The sequence below is a fragment of the Boleophthalmus pectinirostris genome, unplaced genomic scaffold, assembly GCF_026225935.1.
Source record: "Boleophthalmus pectinirostris isolate CB_2022bp ecotype Guang Dong unplaced genomic scaffold, ASM2622593v1 HiC_scaffold_11, whole genome shotgun sequence".
NCBI classification, from domain to species: Eukaryota; Metazoa; Chordata; class Actinopteri; order Gobiiformes; family Gobiidae; genus Boleophthalmus; species Boleophthalmus pectinirostris.
Window position 1 is genome coordinate 23820245 of NW_026570994.1, and position 22489 is coordinate 23842733.

General features: G+C 45.4%; 1 protein-coding gene across 1 annotated transcript in view; it reads right to left on the reverse strand.

Annotated features, from left to right (window-relative positions):
* The window catches only part of LOC110168982 (ras-associated and pleckstrin homology domains-containing protein 1-like), a 39486-nt gene that overhangs the window by 3042 nt on the left and 13955 nt on the right, over nucleotides 1-22489 (reverse strand). Inside the window, 16 exon segments of the mRNA XM_055163844.1 lie at nucleotides 32-504; nucleotides 2593-2723; nucleotides 4461-4677; nucleotides 5332-5442; nucleotides 6362-6505; nucleotides 6607-6672; nucleotides 7882-8003; nucleotides 8426-8585; nucleotides 11165-11242; nucleotides 14329-14403; nucleotides 15205-15267; nucleotides 16121-16208; nucleotides 16210-16453; nucleotides 16539-16730; nucleotides 17333-17438; nucleotides 18844-18963. Coding sequence (XP_055019819.1) covers nucleotides 32-504; nucleotides 2593-2723; nucleotides 4461-4677; nucleotides 5332-5442; nucleotides 6362-6505; nucleotides 6607-6672; nucleotides 7882-8003; nucleotides 8426-8585; nucleotides 11165-11242; nucleotides 14329-14403; nucleotides 15205-15267; nucleotides 16121-16208; nucleotides 16210-16453; nucleotides 16539-16730; nucleotides 17333-17438; nucleotides 18844-18963 — 2390 coding nt within the window.

Here is a 22489-nt window from a genome sequence, read left to right on the forward strand (position 1 = left end):
GGGAAGGAGGGAGGAGGCGCCGCGCTGGAGCCGGACGAGGGCGGAGAGTGGGCGGGGCTCTGGGGTTTGTGGGGCAGGTTGTTTGTGGGGCAGGTGTTTGGGGCAGGTGTTGGGGCAGGTGTTTGGGGCAGGTTGTGGGGCAGGTTGTGGGCAGGTTGTGGGGCAGGTTGTGTGGGCAGGTTGTGGGCAGGTGTTGGGCCTGTGGTGGGGGCGGTTGGGGTAAATTTTGGGGCAGGTTTTGAGGATGAGGAGCAGGAGCTTGGGGAAGATTCTGCAGCTGTGGAGGGGGCTGGGCGTTCTGGGGCAGGTTCTGGGGGGGCAGGTTCTGGGGGGCAGGTTCTGGGGGGGGCAGGTTTCTGGGGGGCAGGTTCTGGGGGGGCAGGTTCTGGGGGGCAGGTTCTGGGGGGGCAGGGGGGCAGGGGGGGGCAGGTCCACAGAGTGTTGGCTGTGGTGTTTGTGTCCGTGAGGAAGAGTCGCCGCTCGAGCTGCTTCCATCCTCATCTGCTGCAAAACACAAAACACAAACACGTTTTGGTTCAACTTTTTACACACACACACACACACACACACACACACACACACACACACACACACACACAACACACACACACACACACACACACACACACACACACACACACACACACACACACACACACACACACACACACACACACACACACACACACACACACACACACACACACACAAACACACACACACACACACAACACACACACACACACACACACACACACACACACACACAAACACACACACACACACACGTTTATGTGAACAGACACATATTGTGTGTCTCAGTGTTTTGTGGTGAATGAGTCGGCGGTGACAGACACACATCAGAGGATCAGAGTTTTCACACAGTCTCCATCACATCTGGACTCACATACACACTAGTGTACAGACACAACACTAACACACACACACACACACACACACTAGTGTGAACACAACACACACACACAACACCATCACACCACACACTAGTGTACACACACACTATACACACAACAACACTCACATACACACTAGTGTGCAACACACACACACACAACACTCACACACAACACTAGTGTGAACAAACACTATACACACAACACCACTCACATACACACTAGTGTGAACAAACACTATACACACAACAACACCACTCACATACACACTAGTGTGAACACACATACACACAACACACACTCACAACACACTATCACACACCACACACACAACACACACACACTATACACACAACAACACACATACACACACACACTAGTGTGAACACACTATACACACAACACACACTCACATACACACTAGTACACACACACACACACAAACACACAACAACACACCACACACACTAGTGTGAACACACACACATACACACACACACAACACACACATACACACTAGTGTGCACACACACACACACATACACACAGTGTACACACAACACACTCACATACACACTAGTGTGAACAACACACACACAACAACACCACTCACATACACACTAGTGTGAACAAACACTACACACACACAAACACTCACATACACACTAGTGTGAACAAACACTATACACACAACAACACTCACATACACACTAGTGTGAACAAACACTATACACACAACAACACTCACATACACACTAGTGTGAACAACACTATACACACAACAACAACACACACACACTATAACACATACACACACAACACCACTCACATACACACTAGTGTGACAAACACTATACACAACAAACAACACTCACATACACACTAGTGTGAACAAACACTATACACACAACAACACCACTCACATACACACTAGTGTGAACAAACACTATACACACACACCACTCACAACACACTAGTGTGACACAAACACACTATACACACACAACACACACACACATACACTAGTGTGAACAAACACTATACACACAACACCACTCACACACACTAGTGTGAACAAACACTATACACACAACAACACTCACATACACACTAGTGTGAACAAACACTATACACACAACAACACTCACATACACACTAGTGTGAACAAACACTATACACACAACACACACTCACATACACACTAGTGTGAACAAACACTATACACACAACAACACTCACATACACACTAGTGTGAACAAACACTATACACACAACAACACTCACATACACACTAGTGTGAACAAACACTATACACACAACAACACTCACACACACACTAGTGTGAACAACACTATACACACAACAACACTCACATACACACTAGTGTGAACAAACACTATACACACAACAACACTCACATACACACTAGTGTGAACAAACACTATACACACAACAACACTCACATACACACACCACTACACACTAGTGTGAACAAACACTATACACACAACAACACTCACATACACACTAGTGTGAACAAACACTATACACACAACAACACTCACATACACACTAGTGTGAACAAATCCAATTGTTATTTAAAAATAAATAAAAGTCAGTTTCCTTTTCTCTTTTTCACAGTGAGTGAAGTTAAAGCTGCAGTGTGGAACTTTTGTACCTTGGTGTTTTCCTCGATCTGTGTTCCTCTCTTCCAGGCCTCAGAGAAGATGGAGCTGACCACACTCTGAGATCGACCGTGAGAAGAACCCGAGTCCACACCGCTGTCCCCCGAGTGACTCGACTGAGACTCTGCACACACCAGGTCAAACACAAGACATTTTAGACCTGGTTCAGTCCTGGTTCAGTCCTGGTTCAGTCCTGGTTCAGTCCTGGTTCAGTCCTGGTTCAGTCCTGGTTTAGTCCTGGTTCAGTCCTGGTTCAGTCTCTATTTTAGTCCCAGTTTCTAGTTTTCAATTTCTATTTTCTCTGGTCTAGTCCTGGTTTGGTCCTGGTCCTGCTTTAGTCCCGGTCTCTGTCCCGGTCTCTGTCGCGGTCTCTGTCGCGGTCTCTGTCGCGGTCTCTGTCGCGGTCTCAGTCTCGGTCTCTGTCCCGGTCTCTGTCGCGGTCTCGTCCTCTCAGTCTCGGTCTCAGTCTCGGTCTCAGTCTCGGTCTCAGTCTCGGTCTCTGTCGGCGGTCTCGGTCTCTGTCGGTCTCTGTCGCGGTCTGTCGGTCTCAGTCTCTCGGTCTCAGGTCTCAGTCTCGTCTCTGTCTCCGCGGTCTCTGTCGCGGTCTCTGTCGCGGTCTCTGTCGCGGTTCTGTCGCGGTCTCGTCTCAGTCTCGGTCTCAGTCTCGGTCTCAGTCTCGGTCTCTGTCGCGGTCTCTGTCGCGGTCTCTGTCGCGGTCTCTGTCGCGGTCTCTGTCGCGGTCTCTGTCGCGGTCTCAGTCTCAGTCTCGGTCTCAGTCTCTGTCGGTCTCTGTCGCGGTCTCTGTCCCGGTCTCTGTCGCGGTCTCTGTCGCGGTCTCTCGGTCTCAGTCTCGGTCAGTCTCGGTCTCTGTCGCGGTCTCTGTCCGGTCTCCTGTGCGGTCTCTTGTCGCGGTCTCTGTCGCGGTCTCTGTCGCGGTCTCAGTCTCGGTCTCTGTCCGGTTCTCAGTCCGGTCTCTCTCGGTCTCTGTCCCGGGTCTCTCCCGGTCTCTGTCCCGGTCTCTGTCTGTCCGGTCTCTGTCCCGGTCTCTGTCCCGGTCTCTGTCCGTCCTCTGTCCCGGTCTCTTGTCCCGGTCTCTGTCCCGGTCTCGTCCCGGTCTCCGTCCCGGTCTCTGTCGCGGTCTCTGTCGCGGTCTCTGTCTCGGTCTCTGTCTCGGTCTCTGTCTCGGTCTCTGTCCCGGTCTCTGTCCCGGTCTCTGTCCCGGTCTCTGTCGCTGTCCCGGTCTCTGTCTCGGTCTCTGTCCCGGTCTCGGTCCCGGTCTCGGTCCGGCGGTCTCTCGTCGTCGCGGTCTCTGTCGCGGTCTCTGTCGCGGTCTCTGTCGCGGTCTCTGTCTCTGTCTCGGTCCCGGTCTCTGTCCCGGTCTCTGTCCCGGTCTCTGTCCCGGTTTCTTGTCGCGGTCTCGGTCCCGGTCTCGGTCCGTCTCTGTCGCGGTCTCTGTCGCGGTCTCTGTCGGGTCTCTGTCGCGGTCTCTGTCGCGGTCTCTGTCTCTGTCTCGGTCCCGGTCTCTGTCCCGGTCTCTGTCCCGGTCTCTGTCCCCGGTCTCTGTCGCGGTCTCGGTCCGGTCTCGGTCCGGTCCGGTCTCCGGTCCCGGTCTCTGTCCCGGCCTCTGTCGGTCTCTGTCGCGGTCTCTGTCCTGTCTCGGTCCCGGTCTCTGTCCCGGTCTCTGTCTCGGTCGGTCCCCGTCTCTGTCGCGGTCTCTGTCGCGGTCTCTGTCCGGTTCTCGGTCCCGGTCTCGGTCCCGGTCTCTGTCTCGGTCCGGTCTCTCGGTCCCGGTCTCGGTCCCGGTCTCGGTCCCGGTCTCTGTCCCGGTCCCGTGTCTCGGTCTCTTGGTCCGGGTCCAGACCTGGGATGCTGTTGCAGCTGGAGCCGGAGCGCAGGCTGTTGGAGAGCGAGGACCAGTCGTAGGCCGCCTCCGTCCTCTTCATGGCCTCCTGGTAGTTGGCGTAGAGTTGGCGTCCGTACTTGGCGATTCGGATCCCGTTGACCCACTGGTGCAGAGTCCGGACGTCGTCACAGCAAAGATACTTTATGTACTGGGACTTTTTCTGGATCTGAGGATGCTGCAAAAAACAAAACACACAACGTTACAGAGACTTTTTAAACTAAATCTAAAATCAAACTAAACGAACTACAAGACCCATGAGCCTTTGCAGCATTTCTGTTGTATTTAAGAGCACAATAATCCAGACCAAGACCAGACCGAGACCAGGGTTCTTGAAAGACCAAGACCAAGACCGAGACTTTTAAAGACCAAGACCAAGACCGAGACTTTTAAAAGGTCAAGGCCAGGACAAGACCAGAACAAGACCAAGACCTCTGTGGGTCTAGAAAAGACCAAGACTTTTAAAGGTCGAGACGAGGCCAAGGCCATGACCCATCGAGACCAAATCGAGACCAAATCGAGACCATCTTTGTAAATTTCCACATTTATTTGTATTTTACAGTTATTTTGGCACATTTACATATATTTTTTGTATAAAATCTTCATTTTTTCACATGTCAAGTATCAGACCGAGTCCAAACATGTTCAAGTCCAAGACGAGACCAAGACTGTAAAAAACGGTCTCAAGACCAAGGCCGATGTAAAGTTCTACACCACATTTGTGTTTAACCAACATGAAGAAGAGACTTTGTAAACACTTTGAAAGTGGGACTTGTTTGTCACAGTTTGGTTTATATAAAGTAGAACGTTGTTTTGAGGGGTGAAGTTGTACCTTGAGGACGAGGCAGTAGTCGGTCGGAGCTTTGTACTTGCAGCGATAATCTTGACCATAATAAACATTTACATGATCCAACTGAAGAAAACAAACCAGGTCCCGAGACGCCTGGAAACAAGAAGAAGAAGAAGAAGAACAGAAGGTCAGAGGAGGAGAAGAACAGAAAGGAGAAGAAGGAGGAGATGAGGAGGAGCAAAGGAGCAGAGGAGGAGAAGAGAAGATGAGAGGAGAAGAACAGAAGGTCAGAGGAGGAGAAGATGGAGCAGAGGAGAAGGTTAGAGGAGAAAAGGAGGAGGAAGAGGAGGAGTAGAGGAGGAGAGGAAGAAGAGGAGGATCAGAAGAGGAGAAGAGGAGAGATAGAGGAGGAGAAGAGAGAGAAGAGAGATCAGAAGAAACAGAAAGAGAGAGGAGAGAGAGAGGAGGAGAAGGAGAGAGAAGAGGAGAGAGGAGAAGAGGAGAGAGGAGAAGAGGAGAGAGGAGGAGAGAGAGAGAGAGGAGAAGAGGAGAAGAGAGGAGAAGAGGAGAGAGAGGAGAGGAGAGGAGAGGAGAGAGGAGGAGAGGAGAGAAGAGAGAGGAGGAGAGAAGAGAGAGAGGAGAGAGAGGAGGAGAAGAGAGGAGAGGAGAGGAGAGGAGGAGGAGAGAGGAGAGAGGAGAGAGGAGGAGGAGAGAGAGAGAGGAGGAGGAGGAGGAGGAGAGAGGAGAGGAGAGAGGAGGAGAGGAGGAGGAGGAGAGGAGAGAGGAGAGAGGAGAGAGAGGAGAGAGAGGAGAGGAGAGGAGAGAGGAGAGAGAGAGGAGGAGAAGAGAGGAGGAGAAGAGAGAGAGGAGAGGAGAGAGGAGAGGAGGAGAGGAGGAGGAGGAGGAAGAGGAGGAGGAGGAGAGGAGAGGAGGAGGAGAGAGGAGGAGGAGAGAGAGAGAGGAGAGAGAGGAGAGGAGAGGAGAGAGGGAGAGAGAGAGAGAGAGAGAGGAGAGAGAGAGAGAGAGGAGGAGAGAGGAGAAGAGGAGGAGAAGAGGAGGAGGAGATTAGGACCTTGGCTTTTCCCTTGGGGACGTAGTAGATTCCGGAAGCTCGGAGCAGGAAGTATCTTTTCTTCCAGGACTTTTTTCCGTCCTCTTTGAGCCACAGGACGCCCTCCATCTCAGGAACCATCACCGTCCCACTGCAGAAACACTCCTGAAGAAACAAAACCAAAAAACAAAAAACATTTTACAACAAACAAGACTTGAAATGTTTAGAAATAAATGTTAAAATGATGAAATGTTGTGAAGCGTCACCTCCAGAAGAGCCTCTTTGTTCCTGTCGGCCATTTCAGTCGCCTCCTTCCGCCCCAAAAAGTAGTTCTGCAAAGAGAAAGTAGTTCCGGTTTAGTCTAGTTTAGGTCCTCGGTTTAGTCCTGGTTTAGTCCCGGGTCAAGGTTTAGTCCTGGTTCAGGTCCTTGGACTGAAGTGGGTTTTCTGAATCAGACATAAACCAGGTCTAAATAAAGATTCAACTAAAACTAAATCAGACGGAGAGAAACAGAATTTAACCACAAACAAGAAAACCAGAACCAAAATACTGCACAAACCAGGACTAAACCAGGACTAAACCAGGACTAAACCAGGACTAAAACCAGGACTAAACCAGGACTAAACCAGGACTAAACCAGGACTAAAAGGACTAAACCAGGACTAAACCAGAACTAAACCAGGACTAAACCAGACTAAACCAGGACTAACCAGGACTAAACCAGACTAAACCAGACAAAACCAGGACTAAAACCAGGACTAAACCAGGACTAAACCAGACTAAACCAGAACTAAACCAGACTAAACCAGGACTAAACCAGACTAAACCAGGACTAAAACAGGACTAAACCAGACTAAACCAGGACTAAACCAGGACTAAACCAGACTAAACCAGGACTAAACCAGGACTAAACCAGGACTAAACCAGGACTAAACCAGGACTAAACCAGAACTAAACCAGGACTAAACCAGGACTAAACCAGGACTCTGCCATGAGACCTGCACCCGACCAGACCTGTTAACATTCCACTTGTTACCGCCCGTGATGACCCAGGACCGACCCAGGACCGACCCAGGACCGACCCAGGACCGACCCAGGACCGACCCAGGACCGACCCAGGACTAAGCTGCGCCTGCAAAGTCCGTCAGGTGACGGCAGGTGAAAGGACAGGAGCAGCTCCACATGGAGGTAAGTGCAGCCGCCACCTGATGGAGCTTTGAGAAAACCTGCTCCCTGTGCTCCTGACTCGAGCCGGACTCGGACCCGACCCGGAGCGGGACTCGGACCCGACCCGGAGCGGGACTCGGACCCGACCCGGAGCGGGACTCGGACCTGAGCTGCAGAGCTGCAGATGCAGAGACACTTGTTCCAAAGCCAAATGTTTTTGGCTCAATGTTTTCGAAGCGTCTTATAATAGTTTTCATAAATCTCCAGGTTTGTGGTGTTGTACCGTGTGCTCCTGCAGGGGGCGCACTTCTCTGTGTTTCATGTGTATATTATTTGTACTTGAGTACAGGTACAGTGTTTTATTTGGTTTGTACCTGTGGGTTTTTGAAGAGCGCGTACTTCTCGATTCGTTCTATAAACATGAGTTTGTTGTGACTGTCTCTGGTCCAGTTCAGGAGGTTTTCCACCAGGTTCTCGTGATCCTCAAAAATCCTCTCTGAAAAACAAACAAACAAACAAACAAACAAACAAACAAACAGAAGAAAAGAGAAGAAGAATTTAAACATGAACATCCCAAAACACACAACAGAACGTTTAGAACATCAGGAAAAAAAACATCTGAACATCTGGAGCTCAGACCAGACGCCTCCACAGAACAGTGTGACAGCAGGAAAAGTATTTGTAGTATTTGTATTTGTATTTGTTGTAGTAGTAGTAGTAGTATTTGTAGTAGTAGTAGTAGTAGTTATTTGTAGTATTTGTAGTACTGACCCATGCGTAGCTCGGACAGCGTCTCCACGAGGCTCCAGTCGGGCGAGTATATGTAGTAGTAGTATTATTTGTAGTATTTGTGTTTGTAGTAGTAGTAGTAGTAGTAGTAGTAGTAGTAGTAGTAGTAGTAGTATTTGTAGTACTGACCCATGCGTAGCTCGGACAGCGTCTCCACGAGGCTCCAGTCGGGCGAGTATCCGCAGTGGGATTTGTCGAGGAGCGAGTCCAGGACCTGTCGAACCGTCTGCCGCTCGTCCACCATCATCGTCTTGGAACTTTCATCAGACATGTGGACGCGGATCACGAGCTGCACAAAGACCGGGACAAAGACCGGGACAAAGACCGGGACAAAGACCGGGACAAAGACCGGGGTTAGACCGAGACCAAGACCGAGACCGAGACCGAGACCGAGACCGAGACCGAGACCAGGAGACCAGGAGACCAGACCGAGACCGAGACCGAGACCGAGAGACCGAGACCAGACCGAGACCAGACCGAGACCGAGACCGAGACCGAGACCGAGACCGGGACAGACCGAGACCAGGGACGGACCGAGACCGGGGACCGAGACCGGGGTTAGACCGGGGTTAGACCGGGGGACAGAAACGAGGATAGACCTGGTTTAGACCTGGTTTAGACCTGGTTTAGACCTGGTTTAGACCTGGTTTAGACCTGGTTTAGACCATGGGACAACAGCAAGAACTAAACTTGTACTAAATAAAAACCTGGTGTGTCAGGTCCCTCCTCGTGTGTGTGTCAGGTCCCTCCCTGTGTGTGTCAGGTCCCTCCCCGTGTGTGTGTCAGGTCCCTCCATGTGTGTGCCAGGTCCCTCCTCGTGTGTGTGTCAGGTCCCAGGTCCCTCGTGTGTGTCAGGTCCCCCGTGTGTGTCAGGTCCCTCCCCGTGTGTGTCAGGTCCCAGGTCCCCCGTGTGTGTCAGGTCCGTCAGGTCCTCCGTGTGTGTGTCAGGTCCTCGTGTGTGTCAGGTCCCTCCGTGTGTGTCAGGTCCCTCCGTGTGTGTGTCAGGTCCCTCCGTGTGTGTCAGGTCCCTCCGTGTGTGTGTCAGGTCCCTCCGTGTGTGTGTGTGTGTGTGTCAGGTCCCTCCGTGTGTGTGTCAGGTCCCTCCGTGTGTGTGTCAGGTCCCTCCGTGTGTGTGTCAGGTCCCAGGTCCCCTGTGTGTGTCAGGTCCCTCCGTGTGTGTCTCCCCCGTGTGTGTCAGGTCCCTCCTGTGTGTGTCAGGTCCCTCCGTGTGTGTGTCAGGTCCTGTGTCAGGTCCCTCCGTGTGTGTCAGGTCCCAGGTCCCCCGTGTGTGTGTCAGGTCCCTCCGTGTGTGTCAGGTCCCCCGTGTGTGTGTCGTGTGTGTGTCAGGTCCCTCCGTGTGTGTCAGGTCCCTCCGTGTGTGTGTCAGGTCCCTCCGTGTGTGTGTCAGTGTGTGTCAGGTCCCGTGTGTGTGTCAGGTCCCCCGTGTGTGTGTCAGGTCCCTCCCCGTGTGTGTGTCAAGGTCCCTCCCGTGTGTGTCAGGGTGTGTGTGTCAGGTCCCTCCGTGTGTGTGTCAGGTCCCTCCGTGTGTGTGTCAGGTCCTCCTGTGTGTCAGGTGTGTGTGTCAGGTCCCTCAGTGTGTGTGTCAGGTCCCTCCGTGTGTGTGTCAGGTCCCCCTGTGTGTCAGTGTGTGTGTGTGTCAGGTCCCTCCTGTGTGTCAGGTCCCTGTGTGTGTGTCAGGTCCCTCCGTGTGTGTCAGGTCCCTCCGTGTGTGTCAGTGTGTGTCAGGTCCCTCCGTGTGTGTCAGGTCCCTCCTCGTGTGTCAGTGTCAGGTCCCCCTCAGTGTGTGTGTCAGGTCCCTCAGTGTGTGTGTCAGGTCCCTCAGTGTGTGTCAGGTTGTTGGATTAGTCTTGTTTCTTGGTCACGTTTCTTGTTTTTCTTGTTTGTAAAAGATTTAAAGTCTCAGGATTATTTCAGATCGAGGCTAATCTGCCCAAACGTGAGTCCGGCTTTACACACGGAACTCAACCAGGACTCAAACAGGACTAAACCAGGACTAAATGTAGAACTAAACCAGGACTAGTGTTTGTTGAGTCCCCTGTTAGTCCTGGTTCAGTTCTTTTCTGTGTCTCAGATCAAACGGTCGCCTGTGCTCTGCTGCCCCCTGTCTGTCACTGTCCACACTGCACTGACCTACTTTTACTCAAACAAGAAAAAAGACCAGAAACCAGGACTAAACCAGGACTAAACCAGGACTAAACCAGGAACTAAACCAAGACTAAACCAGGAACTAAACCAGGACTAAACCAGGAACTAAACCAGGAACTAAACCAGGACTAAACCAGGAACTAAACCAGGAACTAAACCAGGACTAAACCAGGAACTAAACCAGGAACTAAACCAAGACTAAACCAGGACTAAACCAGAACTAAACCAGGAACTAAACCAAGACTAAACCAGGAACTAAACCAAGACTAAACCAGGAACTAAACCAGACTAAACCAGGACTAAACCAGGACTAAACAGGACTAAACCAGGACTAAACCAGGAACTAAACCAGGAACTAAACCAGGAACTAAACCAGGACTAAACCAGGAACTAAACCAGGACTAAACCAGGACTAAACCAAGACTAAACCAAGACTAAACCAAGACTAAACCAGGACTAAACCAGGAACTAAACCAGGAACTAAACCAAGACTAAACCAGGACTAAACCAGGACTAAACCAGGACTAAACCAGGATTAAACCAGGACTAAACCAGGACTAAACCAGGACTAAACCAGGACTAAACCAAGACTAAACCAGGAACTAAACCAGGACTAAACCAGGACTAAACCAGGACTAAACCAAGACTAAACCAGGAACTAAACCAGGACTAAAAGTGAAATATTTTCAAGTTGATTTTTACCTTTTTGACTTGAGCCTCTTTGATTTTTTCCAGAGCGACTCGGATCTTCTCGGCTTTTAGTTTGGCCGCCTGCTCCTCCTGAAACACAAACACACAAATACATTTAATTCAAATATAACAAACAAATAAAACCACAGGACAGAGGTTTTATTAAATATATGAAGTGTTTATACGTTTATTAACGAGACAAATTGTCTCAATTCAAATTTTAAATCTTCATTTCCTCCAAAAACAACAAAACCACAAATGTGTGAAAAACAGAATCACAAATCACATCATGATTGTAACTTTAACTTTTAAATCTACAAACGTCATCAGTAGTAGAAATATTTATAGTAGTATTTATAGTAGTATTAGGAGTAGCAGGAGTATTAGCAGTTGTAGTAGTTACAGTAGTAATAGTAGCATTTGCAGTAGAAGCAGTATTTAGAGTAGTATTAGTAGTAATATTAGTAGTAGTAGTAGTAGTAGTAGTAGTAGTAGTAGTAGTAGTAGTAGCAGTAGTAGTAGTAGTAGAATTTACAGTAGTATTTCTAGTAATATTAGTAATATCAACAGCAGCAGCAGTAGTAATAGTAGTATTTGTAGTGGTATTTGTAGTAGTAGCAGTACTACTAGTAGTAGTAGTAGTAGTAGTAGTAGTAGTAGTAGTAGTAGTAGTAGTAGTAGTAGTAGCAGTAGTACCAGTAGTAACAGTAGTAGTAGTAGTAGTAGTAGTAGTAGTAGTAGTAGAGTAGTAGCAGTAGTAGTAGTAGTACAGTAGTAGTAGTAGTAGTAGTAGTAGTAGTAGTAGTAGTAGTAGTAGTAGTAGTAGTAGTAGTAGTAGTAGTAGTAGTAGTAGTAGTAGTAGTAGCAGTAGTAGTAGTAGTAGTAGCAGTAGTAGTAGTAGTAGTAGTAGTAGTAGTAGTAGTAGTAGTAGTAGTAGTAGTAGTAGTAGTAGTACCAGTAGTAGTAGTAGTAGTAGTAGTACAGTAGTAGTAGTAGTAAGTAGTAGTAGTAGTAGTAGTAGTAGTAGTAGTAGTAGTAGTAGTAGTAGTAGTAGTAGTAGTAGTAGTAGTAGTAGTAGTAGTAGTAGTAGTAGTAGTAGTAGTACCAGTAGTAGCAGTAGTAGTAGTAGTAGTAGTAGTAGTAGTAGTAGTAGTAGTAGTAGTAGTAGTAGTAGTAGTAGTAGTAGTAGTAGTAGTAGTAGCAGTAGTAGTAGTAGTACCAGTAGTAGTAGTAGTAGTAGTAGTAGTAGTAGTAGTAGTAGTAGTAGTAGTAGTAGTAGTAGTAGTAGTAGTAGTATAGTAGTAGTAGTAGTAGTAGTAGTAGTAGTAGTAGTAGTAGTAGTAGTAGTAGTAGTACCAGTAGTAGTAGTAGTACCAGTAGTAGTAGTAGTAGTAGTAGTAGTAGTAGTAGTAGTAGTAGTAGTAGTAGTAGTAGTAGTAGTAGTAGTAGCAGTAGTAGTAGTAGTACCAGTAGTAGTAGTAGTACCAGTAGTAGTAGTAGTAGTAGTAGTAGTAGTAGTAGTAGTAGTAGTAGTAAGTAGTAGTAGTAGTAGTAGTAGTAGTAGTAGTAGTAGTAGTAGTAGTAGTAGTAGTAGTAGTAGTAGTAGTAGTAGTAGTAGTAGTACCAGTAGTAGTAGTAGCAGTAGTAGTAGTAGTACCAGTAGTAGTAGTAGTAGTAGTAGTAGTAGTAGTAGTAGTAGTAGTACCTAGTAGTAGTAGTAGTAGTAGTAGTAGTAGTAGTAGTAGTAGTAGTACCAGTAGTAGTAGTAGTACCAGTAGTAGTAGTAGTAGTAGTAGTAGTAGTAGTAGTAGTAGTAGTAGTAGTAGTAGCAGTAGTAGTGGCAGTATTTGTAGAAGCAGCAGCAGTAGTAGTATTTGTAGTATTTGTAGTATTAGTCGTAGTAGTATTTGTAGTAGCAGCAGCAGTAGTAGTAGTAGTAGTATTTGTAGTAGTATTTGTAGTATTTGTAGTATTTGTCGTAGTATTTCCAGTGTTGTTCTTACTTTTCTTTTCCAACACGGCATCATCATTTTGTCCTAATTTTTTTGGTCAAATTTCAGTTTTTAATCCATAAATTTTCCTGATGATTCCGTCTCTGCGTCTGCGACTCGACTCGACCGCGTCCCACGTCTTTGATCTGACAAAACCAGGACAAAACCGGACAAAACCAGGACAAAACCAGGAACAAAACCGGAACAAAGACGCCGCGTTCCCAAAAACAAAAAACACAAAAAACACAAAAATAAAATCCCTCTTTTCCGTCAGGTGCAGGTCTGCGAGAGGAAAACGTGGGATTAAATCTGAACCGAGGCGGCGTTTTTTTGTGGACGTGAACGGCGACGAGCGAAGAGTCTGCGGCGCTTCACTCCGACCCTCCCCCAAAAACACAAACACACTTCACCCTTTCCCGTTTGCCCGATTTTCCGATTTGGCACAAGCCTCGATCCTCACGCGCCTCCATCCTTTTAAATCACGTTAATCCAAGAAAAAAAAAAAAAAAGTCCAAAAGGTGAAAGAAAAATGTGGGTCGATGGGAGAAGCGTGACCCGGGATCAGACAGAGGAATGTGCCGGATCAGGAACGAAGGGAACTGAGGAGCGTTAAAGCTGCACTGCGGAACTTTTGTTTGAGGAGACGGAACGATCCCAGGGGAAATATTTGGGATTTTTGTTTTAATAAAAAGATTCAAAGTTTAAACACGTCCAGAAGAATCGACAAAAACACTGGACCAGGACTGGACCAGGACTGGACCAGGACTGGACCAGGACTAAAATAAGGAAACCAGAACCAGAACCAGGACTAACCCAGGACTAAAATGGGACAAAACCTGGACCTTGTACAAGATTTTAATCAGGATTTCTTCAAGACTAAACCAGTGTCAAAACCAGATCTAAACCAGGACTAAACCAGGACTAAAACTGGACTAAAACTGGACTAAAACTGGACTAAACCTGGACCTTATACTAGATTTTAACCAGGATTTCTTCAGGACTAAACTCAGGACTAAACTCGGGACTAAACCTGGACCTACTAGGTTTTAACGAGGACTACTTCAGGACTAAACCCAAGACTAAACCCAGGACTAAACCAGGACTAAACCAGGACTAAACCAGGACTACTTCAGGTCTAAAACCAGGACTAAACCAGGTCTACTTCAGGTCTACTTCAGGTCTCACCTTGGTGAGTAGATGTGTTGGTTTTCCTGCGATGTTTTTCAGGATCAGCGACGTTTCTCGGTCCAGATACGAATGCTGCAAAAAACACAAATATTAAATATAAAAATATAAAATGATGTGAGAAAATAAAACTGTGAAGTGAATTATTTTACACAGAATTAAACATTTTTAATCAGATTTGTTAAAGAGACACGTGTGACTGGAGCTGCAGCTGTGGACCAGAGGTAAAGACACGAAGGACGAGGACGAAGACGAAGACGAAGACGAAGACGAAGACGAAGACGAGGAGGAAGACGAGACACTTTTAAAACTGACACAACAAACAAACCATTTTTTATTTAGTTTCATGTTACAGACAAAAATTTAACTTCTACAAAAACAAGAATTATTTCACCAAATTTCACAAAATCTGAGACACTTTGAAATCAACATGAACCAGGACTAAACCAGGACTAAACCAGGACTAAACCAGAACTAAACCAGGACTAAACCAGGACTAAACCAGGACTAAACCAGAACTAAACCAAAACTAAACCAGGACTAAACCAGGACTAAACCAGAACTAAACTAGGACTAAACCAGAACTAAACCAGGACTAAACCAGGACTAAACCAGGACTAAACCAGGACTAAACCAAAATTGTTCAAAATTTTTCTTCCACTTTTGTGTCTCAAAGTTTTATGAAATTTGGATCAAAAGTTAAAATTTACTGAAAAAATTAAACATTTATTTAGATTTTGTAATTTTCACTGATCTAACCACAAACGTCCAGAACTAAACCAGGACTAAACCAGGTCTAAACCAGGTCTATTCCTGGGACTAAACCAGGTCTAACCCAGGTCTAGACCGGGTCTAGACCGGGTCTCTGTGACTTACTACAGCCCTGTCGCTGTCGCCCCCTGCTGGTGTGAAGTGGAGCTGTCGTCGGGCGGATTTGTTCTGGGTCAGACAGATTTACGTCAGATGCCCTTCCACACAAACATTTACAAACAACATGTGAAAAAAGCTCCACTGTGGAACATCTGAGAAGACCTGCCCCGTCTCCACGGAGACGCTGGAGCTGTGCCTGAAACATCCCACAGTGCGGCATTAAATATGTTTATCTCCATGGAAACAAGATCAAACAGGACTAAACCAGGACTAAACCAGGACTAAACCAGGACTGAACCAGGACTGAACCAGGACTAAACCAGGACTAAACCAGGACTAAACCAGGACTAAACCAGGACTAAACCAGGACTGAACCAGGACTGAACCAGGACTGAACCAGGACCAGGACTAAACCAGGACTGGACCAGGACTAAACCAGGACTAAACCAGGACTGGACCAGGACTAATTCTAAAACTAAACAATTATACAAAATTATAAACAAAATTCAAAAAATTTGAGAAAATAAAGTTTGGATTTAATTTGAAAATGGACCAAACGTTGGACTAAACGGGACCTGACGTGATGGAACATTATTTCAACTTTAATTTGAATTTCTTCACTCTGTGAGTCGTGTTCCATGTTTTGTTTTACCAGAGTTTATTTTTTCAAAAACAATGAAAAAAGTAAAATATAAAAAAAGAGAAAATAAAGTTCCACCATTGAATCTGGAGATTCTCTAAACAAAGAGGGTTTTTATTTTGTTACCACGGCAACACTAGATAGATAAGTTTAATGCTGTACTGTGGAGAATTCCCGGCACACCAGAGGCATCTCCATGGAAACCAGCAGGTGTCAGACCCTCCAGAAAAGTTCCAGAGTGCAGCTTTAAAGAGGAGCAGAGTTTAAAGTGTCATGTCTCACCTCGCTCTGGTTCTGTCCCGCGTTCTGTCGCTCCGAGTCCACAGCGCCGCCCGCGGGAAGCCCCTCCCCCACTCGCCCCTCCCCGCCGCACGTGGACGACGCCGCCGACGGCCTCCGGGGGGGCGGGGCCGGCGGAGGGGGCGGGGCCTGAGCCGGAGGAAGAGGAGGAGCCGGAGGAGGAGGAGGAGTCTCGCGCCGCCTGGTCCATACTCGCCGACGCCTGGTCCAGACGAGCAGTGATCTCGTCCAATGAGAGCGCAGAGGGGGCGGGGCGAGAGGCGGGGCCACGCACCGAGCTCGCCGGGGACGCACGAGTACTGCTGTTTGAACTGCCTGCAGGGGGCGACACAGAGGAGCTGGTTTAGTCCTGGTTCAGTCTCTGGTTCAGTCTCGGTCCAGTCCCGGTTCAGTCCCGTACCTCCGCTGCTGCCCGCTCCTCCGGCGTTGCTCCTGGTTCCGTTGCTCTGAATCGCCGGCGCCCTCTGCTGGTGCCCTTTGGTCTGACCTTTGACCCCTGATCCGGGTCTGGACGGGGTCAGGTCCTGTTCCATGGAGCAGAGGTCGGCCATGAGAGCGTCCAGGTCCACGGACTCGCCCTGGTTCAACGCCTCTGCAAGACACACCCGGTTCAGACCCGGTTCAGACCCGGTTCAGACCCGGTTCAGACCCGGTTGTAATGTTGATGTTGTATATGAAGATGTTATAGAGGATGTTATATAAGTCACATATATATAAACATAATTGTTACCGTTGATGTTGTATATGGAGAAGCGGTTATAGAGGATGTTATATAATATCAGTCACACACACACATACATATATCTATCTATCTATATATATATATATCTATATATATATATATATATATATATATATAATATATATAGATAGATAGATATAGATATAGATAGTAGGTGTTTGTACCGTTGATGTTGTACATGGAGAAGCGGTTATAGAGGATGTTATATAATATCAGTCACACATATATATATCTATATATATATATATATATATATATATATATATATATATATATATATATATATAGATATATAGATATAGATATAGATATAGATAGTAGGTGTTTGTACCGTTGATGTTGTACATGGAGAAGCGGTTATAGAGGATGTTATATAATATCAGTCACACACATATATACATATATATATATATATAGATATAGATATAGATATAGATAGTAGGTGTTTGTACCGTTGATGTTGTACATGGAGAAGCGGTAGCTGAAGTTGGCCATGTTTGTTTCTTGTCTGAGTGGAGGTTTCTGGACGCTCTTCTGAGGACGACCATCGTCCAGACTCTGAAACAACAACAACAAACATCAACTCAAGTCCTGGTCAAGGTCAAAGGTTCAAAAGTCCAGGTCAAATCCAGATCAAGTCTGGGTCGAGTCCTGGTTTAGTTTCAGTTCTTCTGCACACAGTTTTATTTACTTTATTTTAGAACCTAAACTCATCTGCTCCTCACTTCACTGTGATTGGCTGATGCTCCTGTCACTCCTGATGCTCTGACTGTCACTTCACTGTGATTGGCTGATGCTCACTGTGATTGGCTGATGCTCCTGTCACTGTTCACTGTGATTGGCTGATGCTCCTGTCACTCACTCAGGTTCTGACCAATAGGAGGAGGAGGTGTCGTGGATTTAAATTGTTAAATAGTTAAATAAATGTTTGGAGTTGATTTCCTGGAGGTATTTTTAGTCTGTCCTCTGTTTCACACTCAGATGGAGGGACGGGGGGGGGGGGGGGGTTGCTACTGGAGACGGGGGGGGGACTGTTGCCTGGCAACAGGAATCAGATCGTCACGGTGACGGTTGCCGTGGAAACCCCAGACACTGATCACACCGTTTGTTTTTATTCCCTCACACTTTTACTACGTTGGCAGGAACAACAAACACAGTAGTGTCAAAGTATATGAAGTAGTAGTACTTTTTATACTTTCAATACTGTAGTTAGTACTCACACCTGTGTGAGGAGCAATAATAGCAGTAGAACAAGTAGTACTCGTGTCAATAATAGTAGTAGTATTTGTAATAGTAGTACTTATAATACTTGTAGTACCTGTGTGAGCTTGTCGAGTTAGTTGAGTAATAGTAGTACTTGTAGTAGTACTTGTAGCAGTACTTGTAGTAGTACTTGTAGCAGTACTTGTAGTAGTACTTGTAGTAGTACTTGTAGTAGTACTTGTAGTAGTACTTGTAGCAGTACTTGTAGTAGTACTTGTAGTACCTGTGTGAGTTTGTCGAGTTAGTTGAGTAATAGTAGTACTTGTAGCAGTACTTGTAGCAGTACTTGTAGTAGTACTTGTAGCAGTACTTGTAGCAGTACTTGTAGTACCTGTGTGAGTTTGTCGAGTTAGTTGAGTAATAGTAGTACTTGTAGCAGTACTTGTAGCAGTACTTGTAGTAGTACTTGTAGTACCTGTGTGAGTTTGTCGAGTTAGTTGAGTAATAGTAGTACTTGTAGTAGTACTTGTAGTAGTACTTGTAGCAGTACTTGTAGCAGTACTTGTAGTAGTACTAGTAGTAGTACTTGTAGTACTAGTAGTAGTACTTGTAGCAGTACTTGTAGCAGTACTTGTAGTACCTGTGTGAGTTTGTCGAGTTAGTTGAGTAATAGTAGTACTTGTAGTAGTACTTGTAGCAGTACTTTTAGTAGTACTTGTAGCAGTACTTGTAGCAGTACTTGTAGTAGTACTTGTAGTACCTGTGTGAGTTTGTCGAGTTCTCCGAGCCAGGCTCCAAACATTTGGTCCAGGTCCTGATCTTCTTTATCACTGTCCTCCTCAGCGCCGTGATCCAACTCATCATCTGACACCTGATCCATCTACAACAAGGTATATAAAATACTTTATATATAAAATATATACAAACACACCTGATCCATCTACAACAAGGTATATAAAAAATACTTTATATATAAAATATATACAAACACACCTGATCCATCTACAACAAAGTATATAAAAAATACTTTATATATAAAATATATACAAACACACCTGATCCATCTACAACAAAGTATATAAAATACTTTATATATAAAATATATACAAACACACCTGATCCATCTACAACAAAGTATATAAAATACTTTATATATAAAATATATACAAACACACCTGATCCATCTACAACAAAGTATATAAAATACTTTATATATAAAATATATACAAACACACATGATCCATCTACAACAAAGTATATAAAATACTTTATATATAAAATATATACAAACACACCTGATCCATCTACAACAAGGTATATAAAATACTTTATATATAAAATATATACAAACACACATGATCCATCTACAACAAGGTATATAAAATACTTTATATATAAAATATATACAAACACACATGATCCATCTACAACAAAGTATATAAAATACTTTATATATAAAATATATACAAACACACCTGATCCATCTACAACAAAGTATATAAAATACTTTATATAAAATATATACAAACACACATGATCCATGTAACAAAAGTATATAAAAAATACTTTATATATAAAATATATACAAACACACATGATCCATCTACAACAAAGTATATAAAATACTTTATATATAAAATATATACAAACACACCTGATCCATGTGAGACAAAGTATATAAAATACTTTGTATATATTTTATATACAAACACACATGGTCCATGTGAGACAAAGTATATAAAATACTTTATATATATTTTATATACAAACACACATGGTCCATGTGAGGTTATATACATATATACTCTATATGTTAGATTTAATACACACGTTGAGTTCGTCTGTTCAGTTTCTCAGGTTCAGTTTGTTTATCTTCAGTTTAAACTCAGACGAGTCACTTTTGTTCAATCTTGGATCTTTGATCTTAATTTTTTACTCTCTTTAGTTTTTTGATGTTGAATTTGAGTTTGAATTTTAAAATATTTGTGCTGAAATAGTAAATAAGTAAAACTCTAAAAATATGACCCAGATGTTGTTGTGACCCTCAGAGCAGAGACACAGCGCCCTCTGCTGGACACAGACACTACAGCACCTCCCCACCCTGTGATGTCATCAAGTGCTCCTGGACAGACCCTCCACACGTCTGTGTACATGTGTATATGTGTATATATATAATATATATATACATACATATATATATTATATATATATATATATGTTCAGACTCTATGGTCCTGCTTTTATTTTCTCTTTTTGATTTAGTGAAAAACATTTCAGTTTTTATTTTTATTTTCTGTGGGAATTTTAGGAATCCAAATAAATGTTCAAAAATAAACATGCAAAGAATTAAAAACTGAACCAGGACTAAACCAGGACTGAACCAGGACTGAAACCAGGATCCTGGTCCTGGTCTGGTCCTGGTCTGGTCCGGGTCTGGTCCTGGTCTGGTCCTGGTCTGGTCCTGGTCTGAGTCTCTGTCTCTGTTCTTCTTCTTGTGGAATCAGCTGCAGCAGAAACAGGAAGTGAACGAGAATTCCCCATTTTTTTATTTGGTCTGAGTCCAACAGGAAACTGCAGCTGCTCCCAGTCTGGACCAGGACTAGACCAGGACTAGACCAGGACTAAAACTGGACTGAACCAGGACTAAAACTGGTCAGGACTAAATAAGCTCTACTTTAGTCCCAGTTTTAGTCCTGAGGAAAAGTGGAACCATCTGACTCTGAATCACTGAGTGAAAAATGTGTCACAAAACAAGAGAAAACAACAAGACCCAGAACAGACCCTGGTTTAGTTTCTGGTTTAGTCCTGGTTTAGTCCTGGTTAGTCCTGGTTTAGTCCTGGTTCAGTCCTGGTTTAGTCCTGGTTCAGTCCTGGTTTAGTCCTGGTTTAGTCCTGGTTTAGTCCTGGTTTAGTCCAGCTGCTGTGGGGCACGCTCTCTTTCTCTTTTCTCTTTCTTTTTCCTTTTTCTCTTTCTTCTCCCTCTCTCCTTCTTTTTCTCTCTTTTTCTTTTTCCTCGTTCACTTGTCTCTTTTTCTCTTCCGTTGTGATCAGACTTGTTTTCTTGACCCATTTCCCATCTCTCCTCCCTCTGTTCTCTCTCTCTCTCTCTCCTCTCTCCAGTTGTCTTCTTCTCTCGTTCTCTCTCTCTCTCTCTCTCTCTCTCTCTCTCTCTCTCTCTCTCTCTCTCTCTCTCTCTCTCTCTCTCTCTTTCTCTCTCTCTCTCTCTGCAGTTGTTCTCTGGGTCATTCTTCTCTCTCTCTTTCTCTCTCTCCGTCTGTTCCCTCGTTCACTTGTGTCGTTTTGAAACATGAGGAAAAAAAAAAAAAAAGTCTCTTTAAACGTCCAGCTGCTCCTCAGACCTGGTCCAGTCCAAGTCCCTGGTCTAAACCCCGGTCCAGTCCTTGGTCCAGTCCTCGGTCTAAACCCCGGTCCAGTCCTTGGTCTAATCTAGTCCCCGGTCCAGTCCCCGGTCCAGTCTCAAGTCCAAACACCGGTCTAGTCCCTGGTCTAGTCCAAGTCCTGGTCCTCTTCCTTTTGTGTTCGCTTAGTTTTTGGTTTGGTTGTTGGTTTAAACCAGGACTAAACCAGGTCTAAACCAGGTCTAAACCAGGACTAAACCAGTACTAAACCAGGTCTAAACCAGGTCTAAACCAGGTCTAAACCAGGACTAAACCAGGCCTAAACCAGGTCAGGTAACCAGGCCTAAACCAGGTAAACCAGGTCTAAACCAGGTCTAAACCAGGAAACCAGGTCTAAACCAGGTCTAAACCAGTAAACCAGGTCTAAACCAGGTCTAAAAACCAGGACTAAACCAGACTAAACCAGGCCTAAACCAGCCTAAACCAGGACTAAACCAGGTCTAAACCAGGTAAACCAGGTCTAAACCAGGTCTAAACCAGGACTAAACCATCTAAACCACTAAACCAGGTCTAAACCAGGTCTAAAACCAGGCCTAAACCAGGTCTAAACCAGGACTAAACCAGGACTAAACCAGGCCTAAACCAGGTCTAAACCAGGACTAAAACCAGGACTAAACCAGTCTAAACCTAAAACCAGGACTAAACCAGGTAAACCAGGTCTAAACCAGGACTAAACCAGGGGAGGTCTAAACCAGGTCTAAACCAGACTAAAACCAGGTCTAAACCAGGTCTAAACCAGGACTTAAACCAGGACTAAACCAGGTCTAAACCAGGTCTAAACCAGGTCTAAACCAGGACTAAAACCAGGTCTAAACCAGGACTAAACCAGGACTAAACCAGGTCTAAAACCAGGTCTAAACCAGGACTAAACAGGACTAAACCAGGACTAAACCAGGTCTAAACCAGGTCTAAACCAGGACTAAACCAGGTCTAAACCAGGACTAAACCAGGTCTAAACCAGGACTAAAACCAGGTAACCAGGTCTAA